The 21,569-nt window shown below is 58.0% G+C and overlaps 3 protein-coding genes across 6 annotated transcripts; 2 read left to right on the forward strand and 1 right to left on the reverse strand.

Annotated features, from left to right (window-relative positions):
- Window positions 1–1,492: 1,492 nt before the first annotated feature.
- TMEM203 (transmembrane protein 203) lies at window positions 1,493–2,368 on the reverse strand. The gene has a single exon (XM_075054660.1). The coding sequence runs from the start codon at window positions 2,237–2,239 to the stop codon at window positions 1,829–1,831; it is 411 nt and encodes a 136-aa protein (XP_074910761.1). The 5' UTR covers window positions 2,240–2,368; the 3' UTR covers window positions 1,493–1,828.
- Window positions 2,369–2,411: 43 nt separating this feature from the next.
- On the forward strand, window positions 2,412–18,075 carry NDOR1 (NADPH dependent diflavin oxidoreductase 1). Of its 4 annotated transcripts, XR_012654051.1 has the most exons (17): window positions 2,412–2,459; window positions 2,744–2,803; window positions 3,533–3,667; window positions 4,119–4,196; window positions 4,597–4,694; window positions 5,500–5,598; window positions 6,276–6,377; window positions 6,908–7,114; window positions 7,466–7,587; window positions 8,625–8,845; window positions 9,223–9,330; window positions 10,057–10,171; window positions 11,157–11,303; window positions 11,959–12,077; window positions 12,988–13,192; window positions 14,733–14,827; window positions 17,869–18,010. XR_012654051.1 is itself a non-coding variant. In XM_075054656.1 (16 exons), exons 3-16 carry the CDS (start codon window positions 3,533–3,535, stop codon window positions 18,011–18,013), a joined length of 1,791 nt encoding a protein of 596 aa, XP_074910757.1. In that variant the 5' UTR covers window positions 2,412–2,459; window positions 2,744–2,803; the 3' UTR covers window positions 18,014–18,075. The 4 variants fall into 4 exon arrangements, 3 of the variants coding, with proteins under 3 accessions (XP_074910757.1, XP_074910759.1, XP_074910760.1); XM_075054656.1 differs by lacking the exon at window positions 12,988–13,192 and having other exon boundaries at window positions 17,869–18,075; XM_075054658.1 differs by lacking the exons at window positions 12,988–13,192; window positions 14,733–14,827 and having other exon boundaries at window positions 17,869–18,067.
- A 2,044-nt stretch (window positions 18,076–20,119) lies between these two features.
- LOC142044017 (ring finger protein-like) lies at window positions 20,120–21,569 on the forward strand. Its single transcript, XM_075055964.1, has one exon. The coding sequence runs from the start codon at window positions 20,120–20,122 to the stop codon at window positions 21,101–21,103; it is 984 nt and encodes a 327-aa protein (XP_074912065.1). The 3' UTR covers window positions 21,104–21,569.

Below are 21,569 nucleotides of genomic sequence, written 5' to 3' on the forward strand. Positions count from 1 at the left end.
ACATTAGGGCTGCACCTTGGTGACACAGAGCCCTGGAAAACCACATCACAAGGTGAAGCAGGAGTGGAGGAGTTCCTGTGAGGCAGGTGCCAGTGCTTGGGCCCAGCGCCACCTAAGGGTGTGCAAGGACCGAGCAAAATGGGCACTCCCATCCACCCTGTACTTCCAGTACGGAACCCTGGTGCCAGCCCAGGACGAGCCATCTAGAGTCACTGGGGACAGGGCTGGAGCCAGGTGCCACCTGAACAGAGGCTGGCAGGGAGCAAGTCACACTGCACATCAGGGGCTAAGCCCCAGTATGGCCCAGTCTAGGCTAAATCTGTGTCAGCTTATGGATCCTGCCAGACCAGGCTGCTGGTTCTTCCACTGCTGTTCCGTGACAGCCAGGATGAGCTGGCAGCAGCATGAAGGGACAACCATCGTCACGTAGGGGAAACTTCTTTGCAGTTCCCATCCGCTTTCTACAGAGAAATGGAGCAGCTGCTTGTTTCATTGTCATCAGAAGGAGATGACACAGAGGAGATGAGACCCACGAACATGTTCCTGGTGCTCCTCAGGCCTCTGCTAAGCGACTCTGAACTGGAGAGCCAGCTATGAAGCAGTTCTCTGTCTCAAGATCCTATCTGCATGAAAGCAGAGAGCAGCATCAGAGAAAGGGTGGTACCAGGAGAAGCCAGGTAGACGGGGCAAAGACAGGGATGGGCCAGGGACCAGGTGAGGTTGGAGGGGAAGGCCGAGATACCAGGAGCTGTTTTGTCAGAGTCATCATCATCAACAGAGTACAAAGGTCTGTAAAATTCAGTGTCAGGAGACCAGTCCTCTGGGCTGGGCTACAAAGCAACACTTGACATCTCACAGATAGGTGAGGGGCAGGTCCACTGTTCTCAACACCCTCGTGGAGGGAGCCGGACATAAGTGACGCCGAGGTGTCTTTGGCGCTGGGAGTTCCCCGTGACATTGGCATTTAACATGCTGATCTGCACTTCCCCAAGGAATACTGAATTATTCACACTTTCTAGGGGTCTGAGGACAGCGTTTCACAGCAAAGCTGGGGTTCAGTGAGACACCCCCCCCACCCCCACAACCAGCATCAGCCGTGCATACTCCTGTCCCCATGCCTTGCCCTCCCAACAGCCCTATCTCGATATTTAGGGAATGGATCTGAAATACAAAGAAAAAAACCCCACGTTTCTGTTCAAAAATACACACATCAGTTCTCTCTGGCTCAGAGCACAGCTCTGTAAAACGCTGCTGGTGCACTGAAGGCATGAAATGCTCTGGGAAGTGACAGGACAGCGCATCCTTACAAGCGTGGCCTCAGATGGAGCAGGGCAGGCGAGGCAGCAGCTGTGGTACTTCTGGCTGGCAGCGGTCTGGGGTGTATGAGGGTATCTACAGCAACCAGACAACCGCTAGGTAATTCCCATTCTCCAGGCAGCAGTGTTAAGCACAAATGCTTTCTAGGGAAAAAGAATATTGTAAATAAAACTAATCCTTCCATGCATTTTTATTTTAAAATAAAATAACTGGCATATCAAACAGTGCTTGCAGGGCACGATACTTTAACACTAAGAGCGGAGTGAACTGAAATAAGGAAGCGGCACAAAAGGATCTTTTGAAGAAATAAGATGCTATACAACATAGCAGCGTGCTTACAGACCCTTCCTCTTGTAGAACCGGACCTGTGTAACCTGCCACCTACCACTCTCTACAGAAATAAAGGTGGGGAAAAGCTCGATAACAGTTGCTAGGAGTCCAGGGCTCCCCGGTGAGCCAGGCACATCCCAGCCAGGGCGAGGGCAGTGATCCGGAGCTCGCTCCCTCGCCGTCAGTTCACCCGGCAGGCTCGGATCATGAGCAGCTGGAGGAGGATGAAGACAGGCGACATGATGAGCCCGTACCAGAGCTCCCGGGTGTGCTCCACCAGCTTCTGGCACAGCAACATCTCGAAGACGAACTTGAGGCTGAGGATGGTGAGGATCCAGAAGAGCCGCAGCACGGCCAGGCGCTTCTCACCGTCCTGGAAGAGCCGCACCGAAACGATGGTGGTGAAGTAGGTGCTGAGGCCGTCGGCGGCGAAGAAGGGGACGAAAACGACCCACCAAGAGAGGGCCGAGGCCTCGCCGTCCACCTTCAGGACGAGGAGCACGGAGAAAGCCAGCAGGGCCAGGCCGTGCAGGAAGATCTCGAAGGTGGCGAAGCCCAACCACTGCACCAGCTCCCGCAGGGAGAACAGCATCGTCCCCACCACCGTGGGGACATGGGCGCTGCCGGAGGGCGGCGGGGTGGGACACGGAGAGGCGGGGGGGGGGCGCACACTGTACCCCCAGCCCGGGCGCCTCAGCCGCGTCCCGCCGGCAGGGCCCCTCGGCGGCGCAGGCTGATGACGTTGAGAGGCGGTGCTAGCTGGTGATGTAAGCGGAAGCAGCGGGGCGGGGATGGTGTACGGCGAGGGCACGGTGGGTGGTGGGGGGGGCTGGGGGACGGAGCCGGGTGCTAAGCCCCGGCCCCGAGCCCCCGGCTGCGTCCCCCGTCCCCCTCTAGCCAAAGGGCGGGTGCACCCAGAGAGACCCCAAGGGGGGGGTTTGCGGGGGGGGGGTGCTGCCTCCCCTTCCCCGGGGGCGGTGAGGGAAGCGAGGCCTTGCACAGGGACCGACGGTCCTGATGCGTGTCCCAGAGTGCTCCCACTGGGGAAAAAAAAAAAACAAAAACAACCAAGCCCCTTTTTTTTTTCTTTCCTCAGGGCAAGGGGGAAATCCTGTGACGCTGCAGCCCCTCTCTGGAGGAGTTCATCTGTAACGAGGCCAGTAATGTACCCTCCTTAGGAATTTTTCTTTTTAGTTATTCTGGAAGCAGCACGTGCTGCCCATGGGGACACCGGTGGTTTGCAGCTCGGGCATCCGTCTGGGTTGGATTCCCTATGGGCTGTGATTGCTGGTAATACCCAGGGTCTTTGCCACTTCAGAGAGCACAGTTGAGGGCAGAGTGTGTCTCATCATGCTTTTCTCTGTCACTGAGCTCCCGAGGTCTCGTCCAGCCCCCTCGGGTGGGGATTTGCAGGGCAGACAGAAATGTTCAAACTAGAAATGGGGAACAGCCGATCCCAGGGGTGTGCTGAGCCTGCGGTGATGAGGACAGTTCAAATGAGCCCAAATGTGGATCGCTGTCCCTGGATTTTGGACTCCCAAGTCAGCCTCCTCCCTTTGTCCTAGCAGTGGGGACAAGGAGCCCAGTAGTGTCACTGCTGCTCCTGTGGATGGGGACACTGCAGCAAAGGGGGTGTCACTCCTTCAGCACTGCCCAAGGGTGGAAAGAGAGCCCGGGAGCCTTGAATCCTGCTGCTGTCTCCAAATTAATCAGCCCTCCCTGTGCCTGCTGTTTGCAGTATCAACCCTGCGAATGTCACCTGAACCCACAGCCACCAGCACTCCTTTAAAGCCTGGGTGGGTGTCATTGTGACGCCCAGCCCAGAGCAGGTCCGGCTGTGCCTCCCCTCACCTCCTGGTGATTCCTCTTGTTTTGTCTCTTGCAGATGGTGGAACGGAAACTCCTTGTTCTTTTCGGCAGCCAAACTGGGACAGCTCAAGACACAGCTGAGAGAATTGGCAGAGAAGCCAAGCGACGCCACTTTCAGTGCAGAGTGGAGGCACTGGACAGCTATGACGTGGTGAGTGATGATGCAGAGGGGTGCTCCAGGCACTTCTGGTCTTGCTCCATCTCCACCAACCCCATTTCTCGGGCTCAGTCATCTTCCACCCTTGCTGTGACTTGCTGTATTTCACCAGACCCTGGCTCTGTGCCCTTCCTGAGGGCAGCTTGTGCTTAACTCAGCTGAAAAGGTGTGAAAACTGAGCAGTGACTCTTAGGATAGAGTCTGTGTTAGATGACAGGTGCTCAGCTGTACCCCGCAAGATGAGGCGCACCAAGGAGCTGATGCTACAGGCAGCGTGTGGGCAGCAGGTGCTGCAGTGCCTGCAGAGAAGGTCGTGCCACGTGGGGCTGTGGGTTTTATTCCGAGTGTGGTCTGTTCATGAATGGGATGGGATGTTAACAGCTGTGTTGGGACAGCGTTTGTAGGTTGCTGACCTGAATGTGCTTTTCCATGTTTGTGCCCGCAGGCCAACCTCATCAATGAGCTGTTGGTGATATTTGTCTGTGCAACCACTGGCCAGGGTGACCCACCTGACAACATGAAGGTAGGACACTCTCCTGTCCATGTTCTTCTCATATTCCTGCTCCAGTGACTGGATTTCTTTTCAGTCCATAGTTCTACTTTGCAGCTTGAGCAACAGTTAGTTTTGGAGGGGGGGGGGCTTTGGAGCAGCACCAGTCACATCTCATGTTACTGATGGGACATGGGCAGGGAGTTGGTGAGGTTTCAGCAGCTTAATAGCTGAGAGAGCATTGTCCTTGTGGCAGGTAGCAGTGGTGGCTACTTTCAGGGGTCACCTCTGCAGAAGGCCGTGCTCCCCACTTTGTTGGGACTCAGCAGAGAGCAGGAGGGACCCGGTGGGTGGACGAGCGGGGTGCTAGGGACAGGCAGGCAGGGAAGGCTTTCTTGGAAGCAGCATGACTCCCTGGCTCTGTATTTTGTAGATGTTCTGGCGGTTTCTGTTCCGGAAGAACCTACCGCCCGGTTCCCTCTGCCAGCTGGACTATGCTGTGCTGGGCCTTGGCGACTCCTCCTATCCCAAGTAAGCAGCTCTGCAGCTCCTTGCCTTCCTGTGACAACTGCTCCTCGCAGCTCTGGCTGCAGGCAAGACCAGAGTGACTGGAGAATGAAGGCGGTAAGGGAAGACAGAGCCTGACTCTAGAGCAGCAGCTCGGACGAAATGTAATTCCCACCAGCCTTAAAAATACTTGCCCACCAGCCCATGTCCCTCATGACTTCCAGGAACTGGGCTTCTGCCCATTTCTTTCCTCCCAGCCTCTTCAAGCAGACACTTTGCTGCAGTTTGTCAGACATAATTTTTCAGTCAGTTATTACAGCCATTGAGTTCTCTGAATTTCAGGAAAGCCTGTGCCACAGCAATTTCAGTGGACCAAGCGAACAGGAGACGTGAAACAGAGTTTTAAGTGGCAGCCAGCCCCATTGGTCCCAGTTCTCTCCCAAAAGATTGTTCCCATGTGCCCGAAAAAGCTGTGATGGGAGGGATGGGAGTGTGCCTGAGCTCCGTGGGGCAGTGAGGGGCTAGAGGGAAGGAAATGTTTCTCTGCCTGGGGCACAAGCTGCCCTGAAGGGAAGCTGGACCTCCCCAAGTCCCTTCTGGGAGCTGTGTGGCCCAGCAAGTGGGAGCCAGCTGCTCCTCCAAGCTGCCCCAGGATGGAGGCATAGGCTGGGCAGGGCACGGGGCCAGGTCGTGCGTGCTGGCTGTGGCTGGACCTGCCTCTGTGCTGCTCTGGCATAGCCCTGGCAGCGTGTGCTGGCTCATGTAGCCAGCGCCCGCTGTCCTGCTGGAGGAGCCCTGCCCTCTGCAGCTGCGACTATTCTCTGCTCAGGTTTAATTTTGTTGCGAAGAAGCTGCACAAACGGGTGCTACAGCTTGGGGGCAACCCTCTGCTGCCAGTGGCGTTGGGAGACGACCAGCATGACTTAGGGTAAGAACCCAGTGGAGGGGTAGCAGGGGGGGAGCCCTGGGGTGCACTACAGTTTTGTCCTTGGGCTGCCGGCAGGGCTGTGTATGCTTTACTCCAGCCTTGGGGACAGCAGTGCACTGCTCCCACCTGGGGTCTGCTCCTGCACCCCAGCATGGTCAGCAGCCTCCTGCTGCTCTCTGTGAACGTGCTCTCTGCTCATAACTCTCCTGTGCCAGGACCTGGGTCACTTGCTTCTCCAGGGTGTCCCACAACCCCCAGCATGTGCCAATGTCTCCTGGTTCTGCCCCAGTCCTGTTCAGACCGGGGGATGGCTGTGTCACACACCTGCGTACCTGCAGGCATTACAGCAGCCTGAGCTGTGCTGCTATTCTCCTCACACAAGGCAGAGGCTGTGTGTGGCTTGGGGAGTCGGTGACTGCCACCAGTTGTGCTCGGGGGGTTGGTGATTCTGTTCAGACATCAGTGGTTGGGTCCCAGACAGCGAGTGAGTGCTTAGAGTGGCTGAGACATGTTTCTAGACCTGAAGCTGGAAGGGAATGGCATGGAGCAACTGTGCAGCAAGAGGAGCAGAGGTGGTTGCTCAGGGGCAGCCCAGCATTGTCTGGGTGCAGGGGTAGCAGCCCTTGAGCCTGAAGCAATGCTGCTGCACTGCTGCAGCCTGAATTTCCTGCTTGCAGGCCAGATGCAGTGGTAGATCCATGGCTCCTGGCCTTATGGGACAAGATCCTTGCCTTGTATCCTCTTCCACCTGGCCTTGAGATCATCAGTCCAGATGTACGGTAAGTGCAGAGGGTAGACTGGGACTGCTGGAGCTGGCTGGTGTCATGCTTCCTTGCATACCACGCTTCCTTGGCTGTTCTCTGGGGTAGAGATGTGCGCTGCTTTGACCAGGAAGCCTCCCCACACAGCTTGTGGTGTCCCAAGTATCCCTTGGACTTTGGCCACAGGTGACCTATCTCTCTTTGGATGGGGTGTCCCCTTGTCCCCTGGGTGTGTGTGTCAGCTGTCGTGGCAGGGTTCTGCCCATCTTGCTGTCCTGATGTGCCTCTGCCCTTGGCAGACCTGCTAAGCATGTGTGCCCAGCCATCCTCCCTCTGCCTGCTCTGCGGCCTTTGGAATCTCCTTCTCCTGGCAGTCTGCATTGCATTCTCTTACCACAAGCCAGCTCCAGGGGACAGCGATGATGGGTGGCGGATACAGTGGGAGACTTCAAGCCTCTCCCTGCCTCCAGCCTCCAGCCTCTAGCACTACAGCAGCAGAGGAACTGTGGCATGGAGGTAACTGCACTGCATTGCTCTCCTCCCCACAGCCCACCCCCAAAATACACCCTGCACTACCTGGCTGAGGACTCCCCGTACCCCAATGGTGGCCTGCTCCAGCCAATAGCACCTAGAGCTGTTCCCTCTGAGCTGCATCCCTTCGCTGCCCGGGTGGTGTCCAATCAGCGGGTCACGGCAGAATCCCATTTCCAGGATGTCCGGCTCATCGAGTTCGATGTCACAGGCTCGGGGATCATGTGAGTATTTTCCTAACTCCACCAAGCTTTGCTGTGTGGGATTGGGTGTCCTGTAGCCTGTCTTCCTCTTCCACTCCCCTTCTTCAGTAATATCTGAGGCTGCAGCCTTGTGGATGTGGTCTCTGCTGCACTGTCGTCCTCCGTGACAAAGTCAGGGGCATATAGCAGCATGGGTCCTGTCTGTGGACCAGCTCTCTTTGCCTTGTCAGGTTACAGAGCACAGCGTTAGTGACACTGGAAATTTCACTGAGTTGTGGCTTCTCCCCTGGTGTGGGTGCTGGTCAGGCTGGTGGTGCTGTGCCTGTGGGCCTGCCCTGTACCTGTGCTCAGCAGGTCCCACTGCATCCACAGGTTCAGTGCCGGGGACGTGGTGATGATCCAGCCCCAGAACTGCCCTGAAGATGTGCAGCAGTTCTGCCAGCTCCTGCGCCTGGATCCAGACAGACGCTTTGTGTTGAAGCCCACGGAGCCTGGTAGGTCCTGCCCGCTACTCCTGTCCCTCCCTGCTGGGACAGGGCAGCCCCCTGAGCTCTGGCCCAGCCTGGAGCTCTGCTTTTCTTTTGCTGTACACCTGGTTAATAGGGAGTTGGGAGTGGCTGATGGATACATGACATCTGCCTGTCTCGCAATGTGGGGGCTCTCCTTCCTTCCCAGTGCAATGCGCATGTGGATCCCGCATTAGGGCCAGTGTGACTCATGGGAGGAATCCAGCAGTGTCCAAGCTGCAGCCGTGCCTTGTGTCTTTGCAGCCCCCGGCACAGAGCGTGGAGGGTCCCGCAGCCTCCCCAGCCCAAGGCCCAAGTCGGGAAGCCTATGCTTCCTTGCCTGGGGCATGCAGGTCTCCTCACTCTGCCTGCTCACCAGAGACCTTACTGCAGGTGCTTCTGCAGCCACAAACCAGCACCAACAACTAGAGAAACCCCTTGGAGGCCCTTCGGAACCCTTGGTGGCTTTGCAGTCTGCATGGTACCGGGAGAGCTTTCTCTCCTGTCCCCTGAATGTCCCTTGCCCCTCTATCTTTTGTGTGTCCGTCAGTGCTGGGATTTTTGCCTGGCTGGCAAACCCGAGAAATTCAGGCTACTCCTCACCCCCTTGGGAGAGAAGTAGGAGACAAGGACAGGCCTGACACATATGACACCACTGGTTATTTCCACTGCATTGTGTGCAGACAAGGTGGGACCTATATGGGTAAGGCATTGCCCTAAAGCACTTGCATAAAGTAAGGGACGGCTCAACACCGCTGACTTTCTCTGTTGCAAACGTGTGGGCTTGAAAAACAAGCTGTGGAGAGCAGGAGGGAGTGGGGGCCCATGGGAGGAGCAGTGGTGACAGTAGCTAAAGTCAGCTCTACAAGCACATTCATGCAACGTGTGGGTGCCTGCAGACAGCAGGGCTGCCCTTGTTTGGGCGCCTGGGGAGTGCCAGAGCTGTGGGGGGCAGCAGGCAGGCAGTGCTCAGGTATGTGGCCCCAGTGCTGGCTCTGAGCTCTCCCCTCTGCCTTGCCTTGCAGATGCATCCCTCCCTGCCCTCTTGCCACAGCCCTGCACTATCCGGCACCTGGTCACCCACTACCTGGACATCTCCTGTGTGCCACGGCGCTCCTTTTTCGAGCTCTTGTCTTACTTCTCTACGAATGAGCTGGAGCGGGAGAAGCTACAGGAGTTCAGCTCTGCGCAGGGCCAGGAAGAGCTGTACAGCTACTGCAACCGGCCCCGCAGGACCACTCTCGAGGTAGGGCTGGGGGAGCATGGCAAACCCACTCCATGAGGGCTGTCCCATGTCACAAAGCATCCAGGCAGATGATCAGCCATAATTTCTTGGCTGAGGAATTTAATCTACTTCACCCACTTTCTGAAGTGTCCTTGGATTTCCACTGGTGGTTAAGACCTGCTCCAAATCCTTCTGGGCTCTGTGGTGGGCTCTGTGCTGCAGCCCGGGGGTGAGGGGAAGGCAGTAGGGCAGGGCGGTTGGTGCTCAGAGGTACCCGGTGCGGTGCCTTTGGTTGAGGGCAGTGTGGCACAGCAGTGTGTAACAGCCTCTGATGCCCTGAGAAGCAGGTAGGCTGCCTTCTGGCGTGTACCAGGTCTCGCCTCGCCTTGTCTTCGCAGGCCCTCTGGGATTTCCCCCACACTACCTGTGCCATTCCACCTGAATACCTGCTGGACCTCATCCCTCGCATCAGACCCCGCGCCTTCTCCATCGCCTCCTCCATGCTGGTAAGAGCTCAGCCCTTTTCAGCCTAGTGTCACACTCTGAGCTGAGGGTCTGGCAGGGCCAGGGCTGACTGTTGACACTATGCATGCTGCGGCCATTCAGGCTGTATTTCCAGACCCTCTGAGCACCCATATCCCACCTGAACACCCACTCCACTGTGAGCCTGCGTCAGCCCGACATGCTGGATGGAAACCCCAGGGCTGTGCCAGCCTCTGGGTTAGGGTGCTTACCCTCCTGCAGCCCTGTAGGTGCTGGGGCTGGCCCAGTGCACTGCAGAGGTCTGGTGTCCTTGTCACCGGGAGCGGCCACAGAGGCTGGGAGCTTCCCTGGGTGGTGTGGCCATGGGAGGGGGAGTGCTGCTTCCTGCTGCTGCCAGGAGGTGGCAGTGGGACCTGGCGCAGGTGGCTTTGCAGATGTCAGCCCAAGCACAAGTGGCATTTGCCCTCAGTGGGGACCTCTTGGGTTGGAGAGTCTCTGTCGCCATTGCCAGCTGTGCAGAGCATTCCTGCAGCAGTGCTTCTCTGGGAAAACCCTCTTCCCCAGTGGAAAGATTTTGGACAAGGGTGTGCTCCCTTCTGTGTCTGAGTGGTGGTTTCAGGCTAGGATGAGTGTTGCAGATGCCCTGGCAGGAGCTGGCACAGGCTTTGTCCCTGGAGAAGGCACTGGGCTCTTCCTGCAGAGCTGTGCTGGGTGTCTTCTTGTTTCTCATGGCACCTGTCTGGACACAGGCTCACCCTGATCGGATCCAGATCCTCATGGCAGTAGTGCGGTACAAGACACAGCTCAGTAAACCCCGCCGTGGTCTCTGTTCTACCTGGTTGGCTTCTCTCAACCCAGAGCAAGGTAATTGCTTGGATTCTGTGAGGACCCTGTGTGCTTGCCACAGCACTGATCCCATGGGACTGTGGTGGAGCTGTGTGTGTGCTGGCCACATGCTGGACTGCCTGGACCCTGGGTGGAGCAGCACCACCATGGGGAGCTGGAGCACACTGGCTTGGCCAGACGGGCTGCACTCACAGTACAAGTCCTTCCTCACTGCTCCCATCCTCTTCAGAGCATGGAGTGCTCCTCCAGCTTGCCCTCAGCACCCTGAGCTCCTGGTTGTCTCCCAGCTGCTCAACCCTCCTGCTCCCAGCACCAGCATGCCCCACTGTCTCACAGTGGGCTGCTCCTGGCATCATGGAGCTGGTAGTGCTCTGACTGCTGGATACCTCCAGACCCGTAGCACCAGCTCTGGGAAGGATGGTCCTTCCTTTGAGCACATCCATCCTGTCCTGTGAAGCCTGTGTGCTGCTTATCTGCCCTAACCACAAAACCCATCCAGCTGGGTCCCCAAGCAAAAGTGACAAGCTCACAGATTCTCCCTGCTGCAGGATGGTAGAGAATTGCTCTGTATGACTTCAGGGCAAGACTGGGTCTTCTCAGAGTACCTAGATGGGGATCTTCACCCCTATTCTGACTCCCAGAGGAGGCAAGTTTGGCCCTTCCTTACACAACAGCCAGGTTGAGATCTCTGCTTGCCTCCATTGCTGTCTTCCCTGGTATCAGCTGTGTGAGGAGGAGGCTGTCCCACAGCCCATGTGCTGTGGGGCTGTTGCCTTGCTCTGAGGATTGCTCAAGTGCTTGCTGAGACAGCTGAAGCGTTTTTCATACACACATAGTGTGCCCATGGCACCAGGGGTGCCATGGTGCTGGGGTGGTGCTAAGCCAGGTGCTGTCCTCATCTTCGGAGCATCCTGGAAGAGCTGGATGCCCAGCTCACCCTCTGCAGGGTGTCACAGATGCTGTGGTGGTGGGGTGATGGTAGTTGGTCTGGGTTTTTTTGCAGGTGATTTCCGGGTACCTCTCTGGGTGAAGAAAGGAGGAATGAAGTTCCCAGCTGACCCTGACACCCCTGTGATCATGATTGGCCCTGGCACAGGGGTGGCACCTTTCCGAGCAGCGATACAGGAGCGGGTGGCACAAGGACGTAGAGGTGAGGAATGGTCCTGGGAGGGACTCTGGATGTCCCTTGCTGCAGACAGGTCTGTGTTCAGCATACAGGAAAGAGGAACTGGGGGCTCTGGAGGGTTTGGACAGGCCCAGGCTTTGCTGTGTTTGAGTGGGAGCAAGCTGGGCTCTGGGGCAGGTAAGGATCAGAGCCTGGTGTATGCAGCCTGTGTGGTTATTCACAGGATGTGCTGCAAGGCTGCTCCTTGGGTCAGGGCAGGGCTCTGCAGAGGCTCTTTCTTGGCTCTCTGTAAGTGGAGAATGGGTTGTTGGACTTGTCTTCGGCTGCACAAGGAGTCGTGCCTCTGCCCTTGGCCCATCCTCATTCCCCTGGCTCAGCTGTGGGTTTCGGCAGGAAGCTGAGGCTGGTGGAGGGGAACTGGCAGCCCTGGGGGGCTCTTCTTGACCTACCTGCCCCCCACCTCCTGCTTTTCCAGCACACAGAGGCCTCTCGTTGCCACAGGTCACTTGGCTTCACGCTCACGTGGCTCCTGGCTCTTCCAGGCCAGGGCTGTCAGCCAGCACAGTAGAGACGTGAGAGTCTTGGGGCTCTGCCACAGGTCCCATGGGCACCAACAGTCCCCAGCACTCGCAGGGCATTCGGTCCACCCAGCACAGCCCTTGTGGTCTGCTCTCTGCAGGGAACTGCTTGTTCTTTGGCTGCCGCCAGAAATCCAAGGACTTCTACTGCCAGGCGGAGTGGGAAGAGCTGGTGACAAAGGGCTTCCTGACGCTCTTCACTGCCTTCTCCAGGGACCAGGTTAGTTCCCAGAGGGGGAGGGTGGATACAGAAGCATCTTAGGCAGCACTGATGGGACTCTGCCAGTGTTTCTGGCCCCTGTCCTGTTGGCATGGCCTGCAAAGGGCCTGGTGGGGTGACACAGTGGTCACTTCTCTTCCCCACACCTCCCTGGTCCTGGCTGGGATCCCCACTAGCATTGCAGTGCCACTGCCCAGCTGGGATGTGTCTGGCTGAGGTAAGCTGGAAAGGTTGCTGGTACAGGGCCGGTGAGCACCCGAACAGATAAGGGGTTAGCCAGCTTTGTTTGGCCGGACCATGTCAGTGATAAAAGGCTCCTGAGCCTCTCAGGGGCAGGGGGGGGGTCACCGGGTGTTTCTTGGTTGAGTGCCACCCTCCCCACCACGTCCCTCTGATCACTGGCTGAAGCTGAGGATCTTGGCCTCCATGCCAGCTCTCCCCGAGCCTCAGCTGCACAGGAGAAAGCTCCCTGGAGGTATGAGCACCCCCGCAACTCAGCCCCTCATTTGGCTCCTTTATTTCCTAGGCAGTGTCTTTGATGGGCAGCTCTCAGCCCCTCTCTGGGCTGCACAGCTTTTTACATTGCTGGAGGGGCTTGGTGAGCTGGGACTCTGTTTCACTGCTTTGCCCTGTCCCTTGATAGCACTGAAGGCTCAGCCTGCCTTTGAAACAGAGAGATCTGATAAAAAGGGTCAGTGAGAATGGGTATTTCTAGGTAGCTCAGCTGCACCAGTCCTTTCCTCCTGGCTTTGTGCATGCATTGACATGAAGCCAGCATCTTCTATCCAGTCGCTTGTAAGGCATGAGTTGAATGCCTCTGTGAAGGCTTTCCAAGTGTTTGATGAACAGGAGCAGCACTGCAGAGGTTTGTTGGATGACCGGTCTGCTTTTTTTCTGGTGGCTTACACAGTGAAGGTGGAGCACCTGCAGTTCCCCAAATCTGGAGAGTGGCCCCAGAGTCTCCTCCTGCCCTCAAAGACTCTGGAGAGATGGGACTCACATCAGAGTGTGCCTCCCAGCCTCCTTGCTTTGCCTGCTCCATGGGGCAAAGCAGTTTGTCATGAGAGTCTTCTGCCACCGAGTCCTTGCAGGGAGGCAAGCAAGAGCGCAGCCAGGTAAGATGTGCCACATTGGGCCATTGTACCTGTGGCTCTAGGAGGTGCCACAGCTGTTAACTCATCCAAAAGTTTGTTTTCAAAGAGCTTGGCAGGAGCTGGGATGCTCCATAGCTGAGCAGGATTTCCCTCTTCTCTGTAAGGTCCCCTTTGCAGTGACCTTCTGTCACACCATGTCTGCCCCGTGGTGCAGACTGATTGATCCCAGCCTAATGCGGCTGTTGCTAATTCTCAGCAGGATGCCCTGGGGTTTAGCTGAGACATCGTGACCTGAGTTTGTCACTGGGGTGCTCTGGTTTCTAGGTAGCTGCAGGTCCTTAAATGACCCCCTCGGAGCCCCAGCTTCGTCAGCAGAGCCTCTGTCAGCACTTAGCTGATTAATGTTAATGTGCTGAAGCTGAGCTACTGGCTGGCTCTGTTGGTGCTTGTGATGGGCTTGCTTACCTCTTGCGTTGCCAGCAGCTGGGTCGGAGCAGTGGGGCTGTGCCTTTGGGTGAGCTGACTCTCCAGCGCAATGCAACCAGTGGAGCTGCGTGGGACCTGCTGACCACACGGCAACCAGCTCTTGTGACAGCCGGGGCTGGTTGCTGCTTGGGGTTGTTCCCACGCACACCTCCAGACTGCAGCATGCAGGGAGCCTGAGGCGCAGCAAGAGCCTTGTTGCTTTTGGGGCTGGATGGGAGGGAGGAGGACATGGGGAGGAGGCTGCGCCTGTGGCTCAGCTCACTGCTGTGTGGAGCCTGGTGTGGTGGGACACGCAGCAGAGGGCTTGGCCTCCATCACAGTGTCACCTTTGTCACGGAGGAGCCGTCTGGGCCAGCAGTGAATTCAGGCACGTTGGCAATGGTGTTCCTCTTGGGCAGAAGCCAGGGCCGTAGGCAGTTGCTTGGATGTGTGAAGTCTTGTGGATTAACCCTTTGGGAACTCTCCTGGGTTGGACTACATTGTGCCAAAACCCAGTTGTATCCAGTCCCTAAGCATGGCGGAGGGGGAGGGAGTGAGACCGAGGCCATCCCTCCAAGCTTTCTGCCCTTCCAAGCCGTTTCATGTCTCCAGCAGGTGACAGGGCTGGGACCACCATCCAGGGGTGTGGGGAAGGGTCTCTGCAGCAACCTTGGTATGGGGAGGGGCACAGAGCCTCCTCTGCCCATGCTGGGAGAGGAGAGGGCAGGAGGGGACCCCTCACGAGGACTCCCCAGCTCATAGCCCTGGCTGTTCACCAGAGCTGGAGGGAGGCAGGGGGCAGCCAAAGGATTTTTGGGGGCTACCTGGGGCGTGTTCTCCACCAAAGCTCCTGCTGCTGAACCCATCTCCCACCAATCCATCCTAGTGCGCTGACATCAGGTGTGGGGATCCCCTTCCCTGTGCTACAGTGGATCCAACTCCTTCTTCCAGTGCTCCCTGCTCTGGTGGGCTGTGTTGCCCTGAGCTCTTGTAAGCAGCCTCTTGAGAACAGTCCCCAGGCACCGGGCAGGCATGCTGGAGCTGGGGCTGGGGCTGCTGCCAGGGCTGGCAGGCTCAGCACTGTGTTTCCCTGCAGGAGGAGAAGGTTTATGTTCAGCACCGCATCCAGGAAAACCAAAGGCTGGTGTGGGAGCTGCTGAACAGCAGGAACGCTCACATCTACCTGGCTGGGTGAGTGAGAGGTCGCTGTGCAGGGACTGGGGCAGTGGAAGTGCACGTCGCTGCTTCTCCACCTCGCTGGAGACTTTTCCTTGGTTCAGCCTCCAGACTGAGCACACCATGCACCCTGGCAGGTCTCTAGGGGCTGCAGTGACTGCTGCAGAGGGACCAGCTCATTCCTCCTCTCTGTATGTCATGTTCCATAAGCCTTGGGCCGAGAAGGCCATTTCTCACCTACTCTGCACTCCAGTTAGGAGGGGCAGAGCTGGAACCCTGGTAAAGCTGCTCCAGCCGACCCCGTGTGCCCATCCCTTCAACTGCCAGTGCCCATTACCAGCATCACCTGCCAGCAGGCTGCCTGGCCTCTGACCCATGGCAAAGCCATACACAGGACAGCCCCGGCCTCTTCACACCCCTCTCCTCCAGCGGGACTTGGTGAAACTGGACAAAAAGGCTTGTGCGGTTCCTGTGGCCGCTCAGGTGGACAGGAAGCTTTTAAAGCACCAGCTCCACTGGTGCTGGGGCTCGTGAGCAACAGCTTTTGGGACCCTCTGCACATTCTGTCTGGCTCTTTGCACCCAAAACTACCTTCCTGGGGTAGGGACAAGCCATGTTGCACCGCAGCCTGCCTCCTTTGACAGCGCAGTCATTCACCAGGTGGTTACCTTGGGCTGGTTGGAAATCTTAAACTGTTGGCCAAAAAGTGGGGTCTGGCCTTTGGAGGCAGAAAATCTGTAGCTCCGTTCCTAGCTCTGTGGCTCTTTTCCTGGGCAAAGTGCTTAACCTGCCTGCCCTAGTCACTGCCGGTACGGCAGGGAGGAGGCTGCTCACCTGCTGCCCAGGGTGAGCATTGTGAAATGCTTTGGGCTCCTTGAGCTGATGAGAGGCTGGCGATGGTGTTTGTCGTGCATTCCGTGACCTGGAAAGCACTGTGCAAACCTGTCCCTTGCTGTCGACACAAGCAGCAATTGCAGGAGACTCTTTCTTGCCTGTCCCTCATGAGAGCAGGAACTTCCCCAGTGCTCTGCAGGGTGAGACTGGCCTCGCTGCATTCCTGGGAGAAGGAGATTTTTGTTTATTGTGCAGGAAGCAGAGGCCAGGCCGCCCACCGCTCTGTCGTTCACTGCTACACCAGTGCTGCTGCCTGGTCTGGCCTGCCTCACCACGTCGTAGGGCTTCCTGGGGCCCTTACTCCAAACTGGTCATTCCTACCCATGGATCTAGAGTTCAGGTTTGGTCTCCTCCATAAAGGTGCACTTGGGACTTGGGGTTGTGCCACTGTCCACAGCCCAAATGCTGAGACCATTGGGCAGCTGTTGGGTGACCATTGGGCATGGTGTCTTGGATGGCTCTGTCCTCTTTTTCTTCTGTCCTCTTTACTGCTTTCTGGTGCTGATGGAGACACCCTGGGGGCTGCCAAAAAAGGATCAGTGTCTTGGAAAGAGCAAGGCTTGCACAGCTCTCCCCATTGCAGGATTTTTCAGTGGCCATAAGGATGGTGTTTTGGACTTCGGGGGTGCTCCGAGACCCATCTCACTGGGGTCTTTGCCCCTGGCATGGGGTAGCCCTCAGCCCCAATCAGGCAGGTGGGGTCTGAGAGCCTCATCCTGCTTGTACAAGTGCAACTGTCCTGTGTACGGTGGGCACTTTCTCACCCCTCCTGAACAGCCCACACCACGCGTAAAGATGCCCGAGATCACAGTGCCCCTCCTTGGCCTGCAGACTCTGAACTGCCAGTAGGGTGCCAAACAGGAAGGTGCAGGTGGGCTAGCCTGAAAATGGCCTTTTTTTCCCCTAAAAATAGTATTCAGTTTCAGCCACACTAGGAGAAAGATGGGAGAAGTGAATCCTGGGGTGTGTGTCCCTGAGCAGCGGCCCTGGGCCATGTAGCATGGTGTGTCTGTCTTCCTGGGACCTTGCTGACTGCGGCAGGGTCTGGGGAGCCAGGGCTGTATCTTCTCTGTGATTGTGCCCAGCTTATCTTACCCGGGACAAAAAGGTCAAAAATGTCTCTCTCTTTCTGCAAAAAATAGATATTTGACATGTTTTCCATCACCAGCCCAGCTACATTATCTTGCACTTGCATATCAGTGCCTGACTCAGAAACGATATGACTCTTCCAAAAAAAGAAGACCTCCTTTCTGTGTATTTTGGGACGTTAATCAGCTTCAAACACAAGTCAGAATTCTGCCTTGTTCTTGAGAAACAGCAAGGACATTGCCAGATGCTCATGCCAATTGGAGCAGCCTGGGAAATTTTTTATTAGATGTTTTTTTGTTGCACAGTCAGTTCATAAAATGAAACTCTCTCCAGGAAAAAGTCTGAACTTCTTATTTCCCATAAGAAATAATTGTGCTTGCAAGTGTTGAATCCTATTTGGGTATTTTCTACACAGGAGCTCATGTTTTCCTCACCATTTCTCTTATTTTGAGGTTTGAACTGGCTTTGGTTACAAATGTTGCCATCAAAACAATAATTTCAGATTACTTGAAAGGAGGCAGCGGATGGACGGAAGCAGCTGCTCCTTTGCAGCAGTCATCTTACCCAGCTCAGGATCAGACATGTTTTACATTGAATGTTTCCCAAGATGAAAGGGCAGTTTCCTGCCCTCCTGCAGATAAATTATGACTTGTGCATATTTCCTGTGTCCCTCTGATGAAGGTAATGGGAAATGGAGCAATATGAGGGCCAGAGTTAAGGCTACTGAGCTGTGATACTCCTTCGCTGGGGACTGGGTACCATGGCCATGTCTTTGCCTGCAAATGCCAGTGCTGAAAAGCCCTGCGTGGATAACGGCCTACTCTCTAGGGAGTGGTACGAGCTGCCTCTTGAAGCCTCTCATTTATTCAGTGCCAGGCAGCTTGTGTTGCAGGGTGAGGCAGGTTCCCACTGCCCTAGTGCGGTGGCAGCCTGTGGTGTGTGCTGGGGGTGGCGAGTTTGGCTACAGGGACCGCTGCCCTGCTGATGGGCTGCCTTGTCAGAGCACTGGGGCTGCAGATATGCTCCCAGTTTTCCTGCTTTCTCTCCATTGCACTGCCTGCTCTCTCTTCCAGGAATGCCAAGCAGATGCCAGTGGCGGTGGCTGAAGCCCTGCAGTTGGTGTTGCAGCTGGAAGGTGGCCTGTCACCCTCCGAAGCAGAGGAGCATTTAATAGCCCTGGAACGGTCCCAGCGCTTCCAGTCTGAAACCTGGTCGTAAGCTGGCTCCCTGCCTCTGCCTTCCCTGCAAACTCTGCCTGAATAAAGGAGCCAGCAAAACGATCCGCCTCTGGCATCATCCTTGGGCTGAGATTATCCCTGCCAGTGTGGGGGCCTGGCGAAGGGAGTGGATTTACCCAACCAGCCCTTCCCTGATGGCAGCAGGGCCACAGCAGGCAGGGGGAACCTGTCTCCTGAGGGTGTGGGTTTGGCGTGGGTAAAGCCTGGCTCGCCATGCCCCCACCCCACTGGAGTGGAGGCGAGAAGTCTCTGTAGTGGGATGCTGCTGGCTGACTCCTGTGTGGGACCAAGCTGCTGTCCTGCATGCTCCAGGTCCTGGGGTCCCCGTGCTGGCTGTGCACCCGTGGGCATTGCTAGAGCTACGGCATTGGCAGCGGCCGTTGTTTGTGGTAAGACCTAGAGGAAGTGAGCTGTTGCATGGGAGTCTCTCCACCCTGGCATTAGTCAGCGGCAGCAGTGCTTGCTGCAGAAGGCTGCCTTGACAGACCTGTTCCCCCTGTCTCCGATGGCTGAGGCCAGTGGGGGTGGGTGCAGGAGGAAGCTTCAATCCCTCTGTCTCTGCTGCCAGTTCATCTTCCTGAGCCTGCTTGATGCTGAAGTCAGAGGTCTCCGAGTGCCTGTTCCCACTGAATTATCCTGTTCCCTGAGCGCCTGCTCTGCTGGACTTGTTCTCCACCCCATCTTGGGAGCCGCTTCCAGCCAGGGCCAGGCAAGCTAGCAGGCTCTAGCTCTTCTGTGGCAGCCTTGGGGCTGTGCACCCTGCTGGCCCTGCCAGTGTCCCAGTGGGGCCAGTGCCCGTACCTTCCTCCCCCAGTTCAGCGAACTCTGTGCCACTGTGTAAATAGCAATTAGGGCCCAGAGCATGAATCAGCTGGGGACAGTCCCTGGGAGCAGGCTGGGACAGGAAGGGACAGCGGTGACACACCACGCCTGTGACCCAGCCACCCTCCCACGCGCCGGATCATGGGGTCCTGCATGGGTGAGTGGTGCCCCGGGGCAGTGCTTGAGCTACGGCACTGCAGCGAGTGGAAATGGGGTGCTTTTCAGGTCTCCCCACCCTGCTGCTTTGCCAGTGGTGCCTTGCTGCAAGGAGCTGTTGCACTTACAGAACCTGGCTGGGCTGGGTGTCCCCATGCCCTGGGCACAGCTGGGGGGCCAGTGCAGTGCTGCTGCATGGCAGTCATCACGCTGGTGACACTGTCCCCTCGCATGGGGCACTATCCAGGCTGCATTCTTCTTTCCAAGCCCTGCAAGCTGCTTAGGGGGCACGGCAAGGCGAGGTGGCCCAGCACAGGGACCAACCTGGGGGACAGGGGTGAGCTGGGTGGGGGGGACTGTACTGGGGTGGTGCAGGGCATGTGCTGGTGTGCTATGCTGGGGTCCGAGCTGGGGGGCTGTACTGGAGCAGTGCAGGGCCCATGCTGCCATGCCCCACGGGCAGCGGTGTGGGGAGCACTGGCTGCAGAGGTGGCTCCATTTTTGCTGGGCGAGGAGAAGAGGCGGCTGTGGGCCCAGCTCCTCCCCGGCTCCCGCGGGAGCTGATTGGCGCGGGCATGGCTGCCTGCCCCGGGCTGCCTGCATTTGAGCCACTTCCAGAAGCTGACAAACCAGACTGGTTAGAGCCAGGCTCGGCCCCAGCCCAAGGCAGGCAGCAGCTGCCTGCACGGGTGCCTGCCACGCCTGCACCCCTTGCCGGCACAGCAGGCAGTGCCTGGCAGCGCCCTGCTCGTTGTCCTCTCCTCCGGACTGTGGCGGGTCAGTTCTACGTTGCTGCTGGGGAGGAGGAAGAGGAGAAGGAGGAGGAAGAGGAAGAAGCGGCTGTTGGATGCTCACGGCGATGCCCCTCTTGGGGTGGCCTATCGGTGAGGGTGATGGGGATGCGCCCCGCTTTGGGGGCTCCTGACCCATTGGCCTGGGAGGGGGTCCCAAACTCTGCTGGAGGGATGATGGGACTCTGTGCGGACGCCTTCTGGCAAACGTGCTGAAGGCCACCTCCTGCCCTGGGGCAGCACCCCGTCCTGCACCCAGCCCCAAGGGGACTCGGGGGGTGGTGGGTGAGGAGGGCAGCGGTGGAGCAGCCACCCCCATGGAGCCAGCAGCGGGCGAGGAGGCAGAGCCTGGCCCCCAGCCGGTGCAGGCAGCCAGCGGGGAGGGCTGTGCCAGGCAGCAGGGAGAGAGCGAGACTGTGGAGTCGGGGGGCCCCAGGGAGCCGCCCCGGCTCTGCGGAGAGGCGGCCGCCACTACCTGGGGCTGCTGGAACCCGCCGCCGGCGGAGGACACAACTGAGCCGCTCCTGCCAGGGCACGACGAGCTGCCTGCCCACGGTGCCTCCCTGCCTGCGGGGCAGGACCCTCCCGCTGCCGCTGCCACCAGCCCCATCTTGCCCTGTGGAGGGAGCCCAGTGCCGCAGAGGGGGTCGTCCAGCCTGGAAAGTGCCTCCAGCTCCATCCTCAGCCTCTCCGGTGAGGAAGAGGATATGTCAAGTGACGAGGTGGCGGCAGCGGCGGCAGAGCCATGCCACGTGCCGGCGGGCAGCGAGGATGAGTGCCCCATCTGCACGGAGCCTTACGACGACCAGCGGCACAAACCGGCCCTGCTCAACTGTAACCATGTGCTGTGCCGCGCCTGCCTGCGCGCCATTATGGACACAGCCACCAGCGCCGAGTTCGGCCGCGTGCGCTGCCCCATCTGCCGCCAGAAGACGCCCATGCTGGAGTGGGAGATCTGCAAACTGCAAGAGGAGCTGCTCCTGCTGCACGCCCAGCCTGGCTCCCCCAGCGCCCTGGCTACCCCCAGGCCCCCCGCCCTGCCGCCCCGGCGTCCAGGCCTCATCGGTGCCCTCGAGCATCGCTTCCAGGTGCGCTTCCACACCAGCCGCATGTTCGGGTGCCTGCCCTGCGTCCGCTACCCACCCTGCCTCATCCGCAGGCTGGGGCAGCTGGAACATCGCTGCCGCTGCTGCTACCTCGTGGTGCTGGTGCTGCTGCTGGCAGCTGAGATGCTCAGTCTGCTCCTTATCTTCCTTCCCATCGTCCTGATGGTGCTGCTCTTCCTCATCCTCGATAAATAGCGCTGGGTTTGTGCCTCCAGGCTGGGCTATGCATGGGGAGAGGAGCCCGGCTCCCACTTTGCCCCTGGGGCTGATGCTGGGTGGTGATGCCAGCCTGGGAGCAAGCCTATGAACCCAGGTGCCCTGGATACCCTGGCGCTGCCAGTGAGCCCAGAGCGGTTGAGGCAGCAGAGGAGCTGGAGTGGGCAGCCGAGGGAGGTGACCCTCGAGCTGGGCATCGCCTGCATCCCACTGGGCACCAGGTGACACATGACTGCAGCAGTGGAGGGGCAGATGGAGTGGGAACCCTTCCTGCACCGGGGACACATCCCTGGCACGGGGCCAGGAACTGGAGGGGCTCTGCGGGCAGAGCAGGGCTGTGCTGTGGGCTGTGCTGCCCGCGCCTGGGACAGATGGACGGGGGTTCACCAGCACGGACTGAAAATACAACTTACAATAGTACCACGGCCATGTCCAGCTGAGTTCA

The sequence above is a fragment of the Buteo buteo genome, chromosome 23 (genome assembly GCF_964188355.1).
Source record: "Buteo buteo chromosome 23, bButBut1.hap1.1, whole genome shotgun sequence".
Lineage (NCBI taxonomy): Eukaryota > Metazoa > Chordata > Aves > Accipitriformes > Accipitridae > Buteo > Buteo buteo.